At 39.9% G+C, this 17,072-nt stretch overlaps 1 protein-coding gene across 1 annotated transcript in view; it reads left to right on the top strand.

Annotated features, from left to right (window-relative positions):
- The window catches only part of LOC104982306 (exocyst complex component 4-like), a 245,211-nt gene that overhangs the window by 29,304 nt on the left and 198,835 nt on the right, over nucleotides 1-17,072 (top strand). Inside the window, exon 3 of the mRNA XM_010831657.1 lies at nucleotides 5,001-5,195. Within this exon, the coding sequence (XP_010829959.1) occupies nucleotides 5,001-5,195 (195 nt within the window). The remainder of the gene's footprint in view (nucleotides 1-5,000; nucleotides 5,196-17,072) is intronic.

Raw genomic sequence — 17,072 nt, 5'->3', positions numbered from 1 at the left:
TTTGTTTCTTCTGGAACGTCAGAATATACACTCTTGCGTCTGGCTTCCTTTGCTCAGCCTTAATGTTGAAATTCATGTTTCTTCCCTTTTATTGCTGACTGGTATTCCCCCCATCACCCCAAGTTTTAAAAGAACATTTCTTGATAACTGTGACTTTCTGATCAAAAAGCTGAAGCCTCAGGGCAATTTAGTTTTAAAAGTTCTTGTAGCTTCTTATGTCTCATCTTTGGCTAAATTCAACTTAGGGAATCATTTTGGTGATGTTCATTTTCCACACAGCCTGATGCCATCTCTCCTGCCCCCAAACCCAGCCACACATCCTACCTTCCTTTTTATTTTTCCTCCATTTAGTAAGCAAAAATGAGGAGTGAGCAGATTACATTGTATATATCCTGTATGAAATGCCATAATGGTCTTTTTCCAATCAGAAAGGAGTTTGCCAAGCTTTACTGACAACACTGTAAGTTTATCTCTCACTCTCTTGATCAAGAGCCTAGTTGGGTGTTGTATGACATAAAATTTATTTTTAACTGTTGCCATAGTAACCATTACACACAGAGGAAAAAGCTGAGACGTATAGAACCAAGGTGATATGAGCAGAATATCGGAAATTAGCTTTTGATAGATTTCAACTAAGATTTAAAATAGAATGGATTTAATAGCTAGAGTTCTTAACCCAGGGACCAAGAACTCCTAGAGGGATCTACGAATGGCCTTGAGAAATGTGTTTTAAAAAGTCAAATAAAATCACAAATACTGATTAAAAACCAGCTTTTCCCTACCTCATCCTACCATAAAACTAATTTCATACTTCAGTATGAAATTTCTTTCATTTTTTCCCCCAGGTATTTGTATTTCTATATTTCTAAGTAGTAAGCTTATACTACTTTTCTGGATTTTTCTATTTTAGACATTATATGTGTTAGTTGCTCAGTCATGTGCAACTCTTTGGGGTCCCACGGCCTGTAGCCCAGCAGCCTCATCTGTCCGTGGAATTCTTCTGCCAAGAATAGCAGAGCGGGTAGCCATTTCTTTCTCTAAGACATTGTATATGAGGTTCCAGTTATGGTTCCCCCTCTCACTTTAGTTCACCCATCTCACCTCATCTTCCCTCATCCTTTCTGTATAGTTGTATCCTAGTTTTTGGTTAAATAACTGGTGCTTATTTTATTCAGTTCAGTTCAGTTGCTCAGTTCTGTCTGACTCTTTGCGACCCCACGAACTGCAGCACGCCAGGCCTCCCTGTCCATCACCAACTCCCGGAGTCTACCCAAACTCGTGTCCATTGAGTTGATGATGCCATCCAACCATCTCATCCTCTGTCAGCCCTTCTCCTCCTGCCCTCGATCTTTCTTAGCATCAGTGTCTTTTCAAATGAGTCAGCTCTTTGCATCAGGTGGCCAAAGTATTGGAGTTTCAGCTTCAACCTCAGTCCTTCCAATGAACACCCAGGACTGATCTTCTGTAGGATGGACTGGTTGGATCTCCTTGCAGTCCAAGGGACTCTCAAGAGTCTTCTCCAACACCACAGTTCAAAAGCATCAATTCTTCGGCGCTCAGCCTTCTTTATAGTCCACCTCTCACATCCATACATAACTACTAAAAAAACCATAGCTTTGACTAGATGGATCTTTGTGGGCAAAGTAATGTCTCTGCTTTTGAATATGCTATCTAGGTTGGTCATAACTTTCCTTCCAAGGAGTAAGTATCTTTTAATTTCATGGCTGCAGTCACCATCTGCAGTGATTTTGGAGCCCCCAGAATAAAGTCTGACACTGTTTCCATTGTTTCCCCATCTATTTGCCATGAAGTGATGGGACCGGATGCCATGATCTTAGCTTGTTTTATTATAACGACATAAATGTGTGCACTGAAGCCATCCAGCATACTGTTTTGTTTGTGTGATATCTTTGTTGTTTTCCTTGGAGTCAATGACTGGAGAATCACTTGTGTTTGTTTTGCATCAGTGTCCCCCTTTGCTGGATCCTGTGTATGTTCTCGTTTTCCTCTTAATTGATGGAGTGTATCCTTCAGTAGTTGGTGAGATACAGCACAAATGAGGTCTGTCTTTTTGAGAGCTTGCATGTCTGAAAGTGTCTTTATTTTTTTCTTCACACTTGATTGAAAGTTTTTCTGGGAAAGACTTCTTAAGATTTTGAAGAAATATTATTCCTTTGTCTTGTGGCTTTTAACGTTCCTATTGAGATATGTTCTGATTTACAATCCTTTGTGTGGGTTTTTTATTTTTTCTTCCTTTGAAAGCTTTTAGAACTGTATCTTTGTGTTCTTACAAGTCAGGATAAGGTGCCCTGGCTTTGGTCTTTTTTCATTCCATTGTCTTGAACACTTGGCATGCCTTTGCAGTTGGAAAATTCGTATCTTTTGCTCTGGAACATTTTATCTTTTTTTTTTTTCCTCCCCTCTCATTTTTCTTCCCCTGGTATCCTTATTTGGACCTGTTGGAGCAATCACACAATTTTCTTTTCTCATCTATTTTCCTTCCTTTGTTTTTCTGTGTCTTACTCTTTGGAGATTTCAAGAGTCTCTTTTAATGTTTATTGGATTTTTTTTTTCCTATCATACTTATAATTTCCAAGAGCTGGTTTTCATTCTCTGAGTTTTTTTTTTTTTTAATAGCATCCTATTCTTGTTTCATTGATGTAATATCTTTTCCCCCAAGGGATACTCATCATAGATTTCAAAAATTTCTTTTTCCTCCCTTAGTTTCTGTTTCCCTGCTCCACTCAGCACCTTTTTCTTTTACCTGTCTTCCATATTACAGGCTTTCCTTGACTGTATGGTGATCCTTGGCTGGCTCCATGGGTGGGGGAGGGAGGTGTACTGCACAGCTCAGAGCATGTGGTGGGACTTGTCTTGTGATGATTGGGTAGGGACCCAACAGTTTCCTTGCTGGAGCTTCAAATGTCACCATTTATAGGTCTTTTCAGTTGGTTGTTTTTCCCAGGGGAGAGCCATATGTTTCCCGTATCGGGGCTCAGAGTCAAGCTGAGTATTACTGGAGCCAACCCAGCAAGGAGGTTGAGGGTCCAGAGAGGGCTGAGGACCTTCCTTGTTGGTGGGTCCAGTTTGACCCCATCTTCCTGTTTCCTGCTCAGTGCCTGCCTCCCTCCTCCCAGTTGGCTGACATTTCCTGGTCCAGATTCTTTATAGTTCAGTTTCTTCAGATTGTAAACCTATTTGGCCAGGGTTGAGGGGAGGGAATTACACATCTGTGTGGTTTGATGAAGATGTTTGAGGACTCAAAATACTTTCAGCTCTGTTCTTTTTTTTTTTTTTTTTGATAAATTGCTACCTATGGGTCTGCTGGCTAAGTTTTTTGGCTGCACTTTGTGGCATGTAGGCTTTTAGTTCCCCAACCAAAGATCAAACCCACAATCCCTGCACTGGGAGCATTGAGTCTCAATCAGTGAACCACGAGGGAAGTCCCTCCACCTTGAATTCTTGGTGCTTCCTTTTCAGTCTTAACAAACCCCACTTGATGCCGTCCATCTTCTTGTCAGTTTCCAAGTATTTCCTGCCATCTTTGCTATTCCCTCCTCTCTGTTCTCTCTTGTCTTAGTATTTCATGCTAAGGAGGAGTTATTTTGCCATCTCTCTGGGATTGCAGGAAGAATTAGGTTCCTTAGAAACTTCTTTGCCAGATTGTTAAAGAGGTCTATCACTCCCTCAAAAGCTAAGTCATTCTACTGTGCTTATCAGGAGAGATGAGAGTGCCCTTACTTAGGGCTCTTTTTACATTGGAGAGTTTGATAAAAGTATGATTTTAAAAAGGATAAAAGTTGTCCTTAAGTTGTAGGATTGGATTAGATACTGTCGCAAGATACCTTCTCATTTTAGCATTCATTCATCCTATTTTCCATGTTTTTTGGAAAGATGTTAAAATTTAGTTTTATAATCATCAAAAAAAATAGCGAGTCTGTGTGCCACGACACTAAATATTGTAGAAGAAGATACTTTAATTGTTACAAACATGGTAGACTTTCTAGAATGATGGGAATGTCCTATACATTAATGAGGGTTTGAATTATGCAGATATGTATGCATTTGCTAAAACTCAAGTGATATCCCTTCATGTACCTCAAACAGAAAGCCAAAACTGTAAACAAATATGAAATTCTAACTTAAATAAAGACACATATAAAAGAATATCAAGAGTATATAAAAGTAGTTCTGTAAATTGTGAAAGCTCATGATTTTTACTGTATCATGCTATAAAAATAAAAATTTTTAATTAGGGTAGGAAGTGGAAAGACACTTATCCTGAACACTGTGTCTACCCCTCCCTGCTCCTCTTCTCCTCCTTCGTTATCAAGCTTTGCTTACCGATGCTGGTGCCAAACTGGGCAGATCTATGAGAATGCTGGCAACCGTCTTATTTAATATCTAAAAATCAGAATACATGGCAAAAAATTCTTGGCATGTTTTAATTCTGTTATTTCATGAGTGCCTCTGGATATGTCTACTCTCCTGGAAGCTGACTTTACTTTCATTTTAGTCAGTTGAGATGAACGTCCAGTTCCTTGGTTATAAAATTCAGCTGAAGTTTTAGACCTCGAAGGATGAGCCAGGTGACTCATCAGCTGAATAGGAAATATGCCAGAAAGAATGGAGAAGGATTAATAGCGTGGTCTCTCAAATTAGTCACTCCCTTTTAGACATCCTAATTTAGGTGTGGAACATCCTATTTTCAGAGTGCTTTGTAGCCTGAGTAATATTTTTCTAGATTACTCAGAGGTTGGTTAGGAGTAATTCTCTCATCTCACAGGAAGGAGAATACAGAGAAGTGGAGACCTAAGCAAGTGATTCTGTGTGTTAATCAGGATTAGAATTCCACGTGTAGATTAGCCTCAGGAAAACGGGTGGCAGTGAGAACTACGGACTGTTACTTACAGCGGTAATGGTGAAGAATACAAACCACACTGTAGGTTTAGTCTGGCAAGACTTTGCACTGACCCAAGATGGAAACTGTTCCGTTCCAGGTGAAAGAGAATCTGCTTTCATGCAAGATGCTATTGCACTGCAAACGAGATGAGCTTCGGAAGCTGTGGATTGAAGGAATTGAACATAAGCATGTTCTGAACCTGCTGGATGAAATCGAGAATATCAAGCAAGTGCCTCAAAAGCTGGAACAGTGCATGGCCAGCAAGCACTATCTCAGTGCCACCGACATGCTGGTAAGAGCACAGCCCACACTCCTGGGTGTTTCTGCTCAGATAGAAGAGTGCTTCCTTCTGTTCCCTCTGAATTCTGTCCCTCTCGAAGCACATGACAAGCTGCCCTCTGGGCATTCATGAGCCCTTGCAGGTGAAGCCTGCCTGGTTCTCTTCCTGGTTTCAATGTTTGCAGTGGTAGGCTATGGTTATTTACGTCGTCTGCCTTGGGAACAATGGCAAGAAGTACGATGGTGAGAAACCAGGACCTGTCATGAATGGTGATGAGAGGTGTTAGTTGGAGTGTCAGAGGAAGATGATTAATGAACCCCATTTTGAAGAATGAAATCTGCATGAGACAGAACTTTTCGAGATTTCTGAACTGTAGGTTGCACAAATTCTGTGAAAGAATGTTTAGGGTTTTGTTTTTGTTTTTTTCCTTTAAGTTGATAAGAAACAAAATAATTTTCAGGGGAATAATTCTGGAAGTTACTTTGTCCAGCAGAAGTATGCCACAGACTAGCCTTTAGCCTGTATCTTCGTCCTCTCTGCTACTTTCTGAATTAGAAGTGAAAATTCAAGAGAGGGTTGCAGCTGGTGGTACACGTGGCTGAGAGGATAATGAATAAAAAACAAACAAACAAACAAATCTTGCTTCCTAAAAACCTTAACCTTCCAGGGCCTGTGGCTCTGAACGGGAGCTGCTTATTCTACCTCCTCCTCCCACACCAACTCCCCTGTATCCTTCTCACAGTTGTCTGGGGATGACAGAAACTCTCAGGAGCAGATGGACTGTATTTGGATTTTCTTTTCCACGATAGGTGAAGGTCCCTTATCTTTGTTTCAACAAATTAGATTGCCTGCAACTCTGGGAAGAAAAAAACCCAAAACACTGAGAGGAATTAGTGGGAGCAAAACAGGTTAAATCCTCTAAGTGGTTCTAATTCATTCTGACTTTCAAGAAGAATTTTGCTCGAAGTCTGTCTTAAGGTTTAAAGGAAACTTGATAACCAAGAGATGAGATGTGCCATGATATTCTCTCATATATTAAAACCTGGTTATGTGATAGTGAATTTCCACAGTGGAAGGAGGTTAATTATGGTCTTTTCTTCAGAGTGGCAAAATAATTGGTTATTTTTAGTATCTTTATAGTGTCATCTTCCTTAATAATGACTATATGGTGTCCAATAAAAAATTTACTCACCTCTCAGCCTTACTGTCGGTTTATGTTAGGATGGCATGCGTGCATGCAAGGCCAGCGCTTCAGTCACGTTAGACTCTTTGTGACCCCATGGACTGTAGCCCGCCAGGCTCCTCTGTCCGTGAGATTCTCCAGGCAAGAACACTGGAGTGGGTTGCCCCTTCTAGGGGATCTTCCTAATATAGGGATCGAACCCATGTCTCCTGCCTCTCCTGCATTGGCAGGTGGATTCTTTATCCACTGAGCCACCTGGGAAACTCAGGAAGGCATATATGTACTAAATATTCAAGACTCAGCAGTCAAAATGGATAAGCTTATATATACATATATATATATATATATATTTGTGTAGCATGTATACGTCTATTGGAACCATGATTTTTTGTACTGGGCCTGTTTTTAAGTTAGTGCCATATATTAAAAATAGGTTGTTAATGTTTATTTTGGTGTTATGTTCATTTTAGGATTTCAGATTTTAGGACTAGCCTTTATTCCTCAAGGGCTAATTTATTTAAGAGCTAATTAATGATACCATATATTTTTTTTGAACTTATTTTCTTAAGGACCTCATTAAATATTCTGTAAATTCTTAGTTCTAAGTTGCAGAAATTCAGCTCTAGCTAGGTTAGGTAAGAGAATTGCTTTACCCATGTAGCCAGTCTGCTAAAAGAACAGGCATCTATGTTGAAGGCCATCTATATGGTCTTCCTGCATTAAAAAATTTTTTTTCTATGGACTTTCTTCCACATGTGGGCAGAGTTTTGGTGTTTGGGGAAAAAGGTTTGTAAGCTATTATCTTACAATTTCCAGCTTTGCAGAGGAAAATAATCTTCTAATTCAGAAATAGCGTAGGATCTATTGGTCACCTTGGATACTGTGATTGTCAATTCTAAGTAAAACTATGTGATTGAGGGACATGGGAGACGTGGGGAGTTGGTTGAGAAGAAAGGGCAGTCACCTCTAGAAAAGAGTGAAGGTGAGAGAGATAATTCTCAGAAGTTCCTCTTTTTTTCTGTTTGTAGTTCTTCACTCTGGATACTAATTTTTTGTTAGATGGATTGTAAATATCTTTTCCCAGTTGGTAGTATCTTTTTGTTTATGGTGTCTTTTATTAAACAGTTTTAAAATTTAATTCAACAATGTTTTACAGTGTTTTTTTCCTTTGTTATGTGACTTCTTTTGAGAAATTTATTTTTTTTTATCCCACTGTCACAAAGAGAATTTCTTATACTGTTGTCTTTAATCCACTTAAAATGTATATGGCATGAACTAGAGATCTGATTTTACCTTCAGTATAGCTGCTTGGCTCAAGCCATTTATTGAATTCATTTCCTGCTGGTTTATAATTCCACCTTGGTCACATACCAAGTTTGCATATGTGCATGGGTCTGTTTCTGATCTCTCTATTTTGTTTAGTTGGTCTTGTCTGTATCTGCACCAAAACCATGCTGTTTTAATTACTATAATTTTAAAATATATCTTAATAGCAGGTGAAGACATTCCCTCACTTTGCTATTCAGAACTATGCTATTCTTGACACATTTTATTTTTTAATTTTACTCTTTACACATTTATTGTTTATCTTCACACGTTTGTTATTTTACTCTTGCATAGGAATTTTAGTATCCGCTTGTCAGGTTCCATTGGCCATGCTCTGCAGCATGTGGGATTGTAGATTGCTACCAGGGATGGAACCCCATGTCCCTTGCATAGGAAGTGTGGAAACTTAACCACTGGACTGCTGGAGAAGTCCCAACATGATGACATTTTGATTAAATTTAGGAGAGTGTCTTCTTTGTAATATTGTCTTTCACAGTTGTAATATTGTGAACAGGCTATCTCTCATTTATTAAAGTTTCAATTTATGTCCTTTATAATAATAATGCTTAGTAAAGGACTCCTTCAGCGACACTACATGTATTTGTTAGTTGTACTTCTGACTGTCAGCTTCTGGTTGCTCTTTAAAGCAGTGCTCTTACCATACATTTCTTTAAACCTAATCTTCATCCTTCCTACTTGGAAAATGATGATTTATTCTTTAAGACGTGGCTCAAATTTCATCGAGTTTCTGAATGCCCTAGGTGATTAGATACTTACCTTATTTTTTAAAAAAATGAAATATTATATATTCATTGTAGTATTAATGCTTAACATGAGTAAATTTGTTTCCATAAGCTGCATGTATTTCACAGGAATATAGTTGCTTTTGTTTGTATGGTAGGTCGTTAAGGGCAAGGACTATGTCTTACCTATTTTTGTCTACCCTGTACTTAGCATAATGCACTTTACATAGAGTTCACTGATGATTAGCCAAATGGGTAGCTCTGTGGAAGACTGTCTTACCAATAAATAGAAAAGGGCACTTCCTTTCTACAAGCTTGGGTCTGACTTTTTCCCTCTGATTTGTGGCTTTAGTTAATCTTTTTGTTTTCTTAATGGCAAAGTTCTCTCGTTCCTAACCTTTCCTTTCTACAGTGTTTAAATGAACAACAAAAGCATAATTATAATACTAGCTAATATGTATTGAGCCCTCACTATGTCCTGGTACCATTTTAGACACTGAATTCTTACAATACTCTTATGAGAGAGAGGTTTCTGAGGTCCTCTCCATTTTCCAGATGAGGTAGTTGCTTTGCATGACCTGGGGGGTTAGCATTTCCTAACATACAATGAAGATTTCATGGAGGTGGGATTTAAGATGTGCTTAAAAAGTTGGAAATATTCTTCAGTTTGCCTTTTGTATGTGAATAAATGGTAAGGTCTATAATTGCTTTTTTATTGGACTTCATATGAGAAAATAATCACATTGCTTTTCCCCGTGGTTATGTGCTCTTAGAAGTAAAATCTACTTAAGGCATCTCAAGAGTCCAAGTGAAAATCTTTGCGAAAAGACATCAGAAGAAAGTGAAGGCAGGACAGTCTAGTCTTTCAAACCCCTCTGATTTCCTTGGATCTTTTTATCAAAAGATTTTGCATTTCCATTTTAAGGCAGGTGCAGATGCCCAATAATTTAATCCCTCCTCAGGTTAATAAATCCAGAGTAAATAAATCAGTGGTGACCCACAGATCGTGTCAGCTCCTGCAATTCCTGCTTCACCATCAGAGTGGGCTGATGGCTACAGATGCGGCTTCTAGATGGGATATTTATTTCTTTTGATATGATAACCCGAGTATTGCATAAAATAATTAAATTGTCATGACAGGGGATGTCTGCAAATAGGCCTGGCCTTTTGTTTCCTCTTTCAAGGTAAACAGCTGCTGTTAGCTTATGAAAAGCTAAAAGTGATCCAGCAAGAAGCCTGTATCCGTCATGTTGAAATCAGAGACTTGATTAATATTGTAGCCTGTAGCTTTGTGATATGTACGGTTTAAATTAGACCTCTGCAGTCATTGTGCCGGGTTGTTGCAAGCACATTAATGACATAATTTCTGGTTGCTGCATCACATTTCTGCAGTCTGTCCTTTGTATTCCACTCACATTAATTGAAGTAATTTTGCCAGTGAAGCGTGTTTCAAACCTCTGCATTTAAATTGAAATTTTAATTCCCTTATTGTCTTGAAAAGACGGCTGAAGATGCCTTGTTACAGGTTTCATTATCACTCAAAACACTCCAGCTGCTGGTTCTAATGTACAATGACTGATTAATTCTGGGAAGAATTATTAATATAAGAATAGCAGCTTCTTTCCAGTGGCGTGAGCCAACCAGGAAGGTATTTCATGATAGTTAATATTTTTACAAACTATTTTTTTTTTTTTTAAGGAGAGTTTTGGGTGGAAGTCTGCATCAAACCGAAATTGCACAGATGAGCTTTGAAAACCACTTACACAAGTTCTGATTTATCAACCTATAGAAGTCAATTCATAATTGCATTCAATCAGTGGAAACGAAGCCCGTGCGAGTAGTTTTGAAGCACTTTAGCTGACAGTCACAAGGCTTGTGACTAAAATAATTTTTTCATTTCTAAGGCTTCCTGAGATTGTAGAGATTTTGAATGTATCGTGATCATTTTGTCTTTTTTATTTATAACACCTTTTTAAAAAGAATCTATAGCTGTATAGCCAGATAGGGATTGTTAACGATAATTATAATAGCATATTTATGTTGGCTGCCTTCTTAGAGGTCCCAGAGTGCTTTGCTGAGAGAATGGTATGGTGGAATTATTTCACTTACCCTATGAAATTGTGCCCACATTTGGGATAAAGAGAGTAAAACAGCTACTTAATTGCATAGTTTTCAAAGATCCTATGATAAAAATAACTCTATTTGTCATATTTTTAGTTTTCAAGATCCTTTGCAATTGTTGGACAACATTCAAGGCTGTGAATGTGAGCATGGGGCTTCCTGGGGGTCAGGTGGACCTGGGCTTGAATCCCAGCTTTGACTTTTACTAGCTGAATGCCTTGGGGCTAATTATTTAATTTGGCTTAGCTGAAAGTTGGAATTGAGAATAATTGAATGCCCTCAGGGTTGCTGAAAGGATTAAATGAAATATTAAGCTATTGGACTTCCTTGGCGGTTCAGTGGTTAAGCCTTCACCTTCCCCTGCAGGCAGTGTGGGTTTGATCCCTGGTGAGGGAGCCAAGATCCTACATGACTCATGGCCAAAAAAACCAGAACATAAACAACAGAAATAGTAAGCTATGTATGTAAAGTACACCAAGTATCCATCATAAGACCTTAGAAATGCTGTTTGTAATTAATTTGCTTACTGATACTGTAAGAAAGGATGTGGTGATCGCTACCATGTTAGACTGTCAAAAACCAGTCTGAGGTGGACTTGTTTTGAGCTAAGAGTTGAAGTGGGACTAAGTTAGGCAATTCTGATTCCTTTTCTTCTTGCCCCGAGTAAAAGACCACTCCACATTTTATATGGTCAAGGAATCCCTGCAGGCAGAGAGAGAATTTTTCTCAGAACACACATCTCTTCTGCTCTAACACATGCATGGTTGGATGACCAAGACCTCAAAGTTCTAGACCATGTTTTCAGGATCTTGTGTGAACAAATTCCAGATTGTGTTATAAGTCACCTCTTAAGCCTACATCAAGAATATGCTCAATGGGTACCCACTGACTCTTGGTAAGCTACCCAGGATCAGTTTGTTGCAAAATCTAGTCTTAGGTGACCAGGTGTGTTAATCTGTTGGGTATTGTAGTCAGATGTAGGCCGGTTCACTTTCAGAGGATGCCTATCAAAAGTATTGACTTCCGTTGACTTTAGTATTAGAGTTGTTCTTCTTTCTGTCACTGCTTAGATGGCAGGACCAGTGGGCCAGTGAAGTTGGTCCCGTTGGTGCCAGTAAACCTGTGTCATTAGCAAATAACTCTCTTCTCATTTTATGGATAGGCAAGGGGTGATCATGCTTCCATTATAAAATAATGTACAAGTAAGACAAAAGGGGCCAAAATGCATATCCCCTTACGTGGCTTGAAAGTTTCTGAGATCTCACAGGACTGTTTTTTTCTCTCCTGAGTCTACAAGTGGTATTGAGATGAAAGCACTATGGCTATCAGGAGCTGAAACATTCTAGAGAACTTACTGGATGTAACGTGAAGTGGTTCAGTGCCTGCAAAATGTTTCAGTATTCCATATAGATTTCTGTACAACATAATGAAAAAAAATGTATCCATGATCAATAATGAAATATCCACCATTAAAACCCATCTGTTCCTAGTGTAGAATATTGATCTTAAAAACTGATGCCAAGATTCTATACTAATAATTGATCAGCAAAGAATTTGGCATGTGTTTTTATAGATGGACAAACGAATATGACAATGCCGTTGTTGGTACATGGATCTGTGAAGGTGACCTTAACCTTGAAGGAGCTTACATGCTAGTACAAGGAGACAGATGATGAGGAAATAAACAGCATCTCATATCATGATCGGTACCACCAGAGTTCCAGGAATCCAGGGGCTGGGAGTGGGGAATATGGTTTGCCATTAATATTTTAATAGGCCGGTCAGCCGTAGCTGCTTTCAGCTCTCTTTGGGAACCCTGAATTGAAACACCTACATCTAATTTTCCTGGCAAAAAGATTAAGGAAAAGCTAAAAATAAAGTTAGTAAATGAATAACCTTGGTTTTTGGATCCCTAATTAAGTAAGTAGTTTTACTGTGGCAGCAGCATTTTTCTCCTGGAGAGTAAAAGTACAGGCTTTGTAGTAACTATTTTTCTCACTCATTGACCTTTTAATTTATCTTATTTTTTATTTTTTATTGGAGTATAACTGCTTGAGTGTATTTTGATGGTTTATGCTCTGCAACAATGTGAATCAGCTCTATGCATGTATCCCTTCCGTCTTGAGCCTCCCGTGTCCCCCTCTCCCACCCCCATCCCGCCCATCTAGGTGATGACTGAGCACTGGGCTCAGCTCCCTGTGCTATATGCAGCTGTTTCCCACTAGCTGTCTACTTCACACGTGGTAGTGTATATATGTATATTTCAGTCCTACTCTCTCCAGTTGTCTCACTCTCCCCTTCTGCCCTGTTGTACACATGTTCGTTCTTCACAGCTGCGTCTCTGTTCCTGCCCTGCAAATAGCCTGTACCATGTTTCTAGAGCCTATATGTATGTGTGAATATGCAATATTTGGTTTTCTCTTTCTGACTTCCCTCTGTATGACAGACTCTGGGTCCATCCACATCACTGCAAATGACCCAATTTTGTTCCTTTCTGTTACCTAAGTAATATTCCATTGTGTGTGGGTGTGTGGGGTGGGTATTTACCCCTGCCCTTTTAATTTATGTTTGATTTTGAAGGCTGGGGTTTTTAAAAGCCACACTGTTTGATAGGCACTGGCTTATTGTAGTAGCTTCCCTTTTCTTTTGCTTTGCTTTTTGTATCTGCTTTTAATTTGCCTCTTTTAAAGCACATAGAAACTGTGTGTTGTTTCACTAAACCTCATCACGTTCAGCAGTTTTCAGTTGGCTCACTTGGCTGTAGGGCAGTGGTTCCCAAACTCTGTACATCAGGGAATCCTTCAGGAACCCTAAAGCCCAGATTGCACCCTAGGCTTGAAATCTCTGGGGATGGGACAGTAACTTCTGTAATTGTTGGCATTCTCCAAGTGATTCCAATGTTTGGACAGGTTTGGAACCAGTGATGTGGTGTATAGCCTATGGTGTAAAACAGACCAAAACCAATTGTCCTTGACTTCATTTAACACTTGCTGTAAGTAGTAGCTGGAAATAAAATATTTGTGTTAAGACAGACATCACGTGGCAATATTCATGTGTATGTAGACATGTTGAAGGTTGACTAAAAGTTACTTGTTGCTTTCCTCTAGTGCAGCTTTCAGATAGAGCTGATGCGTCTCAGGCTCTTATTCTGATTTTGTAGCCTGATTATTTGGTCAATGTGAGTTTTGTTTACTGGGTAGATTAGATGGTCTCCAGAGTTGAGCTGACTTGGAACTTTTTAGAGCTGTCATTTTGGTGCTCTGACTTCTGTATCTTTACTGTGCGTTCTTTCTTATCTGACTTATTGCTGGGATTTAATGGATTGAAATTGGGGCCCACATTTATTGACAGGTGGTGGCTAGGTCCAGTATGGTATAGTAAAACCAAAAATGGGTTGAAAAGCCAGAACTTCTTAATTCTAACAATTTATCAGTTTTGTGAGGTTAGACAAACGCATTGCTTTCTTTCTTCCAGTATCCTCTTCTGTAGAGGAATACTTAACCTGTCTATATTATAAAGTGGTGGTGAGAATAAAAATGGAATTTTGTACATGTGAAGTACTTTGTGAAATGGAAGGCAATATACAAATCTGTGGTGTAGGGAGCATGATTGTTATCACTATCACACAAAAGAAAGTGAAAGTGAAGTTGCTCAGTTGTGTCCGTGCGACCCCATAGACGGTAGCCTACCAGGCTCCCCCGTCCATGGGATTTTCCAGGCAAGAGTGCTGGAGTGGATTGCCATTTCCTTCTCAGGGGATCTTTCCGACCCAGGAATCGAACCCGGGTCTCCCACATTGCAGGCAGACGCTTTACCGTCTGAGCCACCAGGGAAGCCCACTATCACACAAGGCTGGGTGAAAAGAAAAAGTTGTAGTCCCGGGCTTGTCCCGTTAAGCAGCATTTCTCTCCTGGTACTGCTGTCACTGATGCATACCTGTTATAAGCAGATGAACTGTAATTGTACACGCTTATGTGTATGCACTTCAGGTCTGTAGGAGGAGTGATCTCAGTCAAGAATAACACAAAAGTGCTTTGCTGTCTTTGTCTGTAGGGACTTGTTGGAGCAGGATTTTGATGGGTAAGTCTGTGGCTAGCTGGGGACCCTGTGCGTGTGTCAGTGGTGGCAGATGGCAGTGCTTGTCATCGTTGGGATCGCTCTCTCAACCTGATGGTGGCCTGAGAATGCTGACTGGCAGTTTTGGTTGGCTTTGACAAGATAGGGGGAACTTACCAAGGAAGTCTATTTTCCCTGAGATTCATCCCAATACCAATTACTTATGGTTGCCTACCTCCATTTTTTAAAAACACATTCACCTGTAGTTTATTTTGGTTTTTCTCAATAGAAAAGCACATCATCACATCTGCAAACAATAGGATTTTTAGCCCCAAACTTCCGATTTCTTACAACTTTTTGTTCTCACATATTGGCTAAAACAGCCGTTGTTGTTGCTTAGTCACTAAGTCGGGCCTGACCCTTTGTGATCCCATGCACTGTAGCATGCCAGGTTCCTCTGTCCTCCACTTTCTCCCAGAGTTTGCGCAGATTCATGTCCATTGAGGTGGTGATGCCATCCAACCATCTTATCATCTGCCGCCCCCTTCTCCATTTACTTTCTGTCTTTCCCAGCATCAAGGTCTTTTCCAATGAGTTGACTCTTTGCATCAGGTGGCCAAAGTGTTGGAGCTTGAGGTTCAGCATCAGTCCTTCTAATAAATATTCAGGGATGATTTCCTTTAGGATTGACTGGTTGATCTCACTGCTGTCCAAGGGACTCTCAGAAGTCTTCTCCAGCACCAGAATACAAAACCATCAATTCTTCAGTGCTCAGCCTTTATGCTAAAAGATGATGCTGTGAAAGTGCTGCACTCAGTATGCCAGCAAATTTGGAAAACTCAGCAGTGGCCATGGGACTGGAAAAGGTCAGTTTTCATTCCAATCCCAAAGAAAGGCAATGCCAAAGAATGCTCAAACTGCCGCACAGTTGCACTCACCTCACATGCTAGTAAAGTAATGCTCAAAATTCTCCAAGCCAGGCTTCAGCAATACGTGAACAGTGAACTTCTGGATGTTCAAGCTGGATTTAGAAAAGGCAGAGGAACCAGAGATCAAATTGCCAACATCCACTGGATCATTGAAAAAGCAAGAGTGTTCCAGGAAAACATCTATTTCTGCTTTATTGACTATGCCAAAGCCTTTGACTGTGTGGATCACCACAAACTGTGGCAAATTCTGAAAGAGATGGGCATACCAGACCACCTCACCTGCCTACTGAGAAATCTGTGTGCAGGTCAAGAAGCAACAGTTAGAACTAGACATGGAACAACAGACTGGTTCCAAATAGGAAAGGGAGTACGTCAAGGCTGTATATTGTGACTGTGCTTATTTAACTTATATGCAGGGTACATCATGAGAAATGCTGGGCTGGATGAAGCACAAGCTGGAATCAAGATGGCTGGGAGAAATATCAATAACCTTAGATATACAGATGACACATATGCAGAAAGCAAAGAAGAACTAAAGAGCCTCTTGATGAAAGTGAAAGAGGAGAGTGAAAAAGTTGGCTTAAAACTCAACATTCAGAAAACAAAGATCATGGCATCCAGTCCCATCACTTCATGGCAAGTAGATGGAGAAACAGTGAAAACAGTGGCAGACTTTATTTTTTTGGTCTCCAAAATCACTGCAGATGGTGACTTCAGCCATGAAGATGCTTACTCCTTGGAAGAAAAGTTAAGACCAACCTAGACAGCATATTAAAAACCAGAGACATTGCTTTGTCAACAAAGGTCCGTCTAGTCAAGGCTATGGTTTTTCCAGTGGTCATGTATGGATGTGAGAGTTGGACTGTGAAGAAAGCTGAGCGCCGAAGAATTGATGCTTTTGAACTGTGGTGTTGGAGAAGACTCTTGAGAGTCCCTTGGCCTGCAAGGAGATCCAGCTAGTCCATCCTAAAGGAGATCAGTCCTGGGTGTTCATTGGAAGGATTGATGCTGAAGCTGAAACTCCAATACTTTGGTCACCTTATGTGAAGAGCTAACTCATTTGAAAAGACCCTGATGCTGGGAAAGATTGAGGGCAGGAGGAGAAGGGGACGACAGAGGATGAGATGGTTGGATGGCATCACCGACTCAATGGACATGAATTTGAGTGAACTCCGGGAGTTGGTGATGGACAGGGAGGCCTGGTGTGCCGCAGTGCATGGGGTCGCAAAGATTCAGACACGACTGAGCTGACAGCCTTTTTTATGTTACAGCTCTCACATCCATACACGACTACTGGAAAAACCATAGCTTTGACCATACCGACCTTTGTCAGCAAAATGATTGTCTTTGCTTTTTAATATGCTGTCTAGATTTGTCAGTCACTGTCTACAGTGATTTCTGCTTCACCCCAAATTCTATCTCCAAATCTTGATTTGGCACCTGTGTGTGGAGAGCCTAAACTTTGGTTAACAATGAGAACTGAAGATGAACAGATCATAAGATTAGGAAGAAAGAAGGATTTTTTTTTTTT

The sequence above is a fragment of the Bison bison genome, unplaced genomic scaffold, assembly GCF_000754665.1.
Source record: "Bison bison bison isolate TAMUID 2011002044 unplaced genomic scaffold, Bison_UMD1.0 scf7180017864530, whole genome shotgun sequence".
Taxonomy (NCBI): Eukaryota; Metazoa; Chordata; class Mammalia; order Artiodactyla; family Bovidae; genus Bison; species Bison bison.
This window is presented reverse-complemented; position numbering and strand designations above follow the sequence as displayed.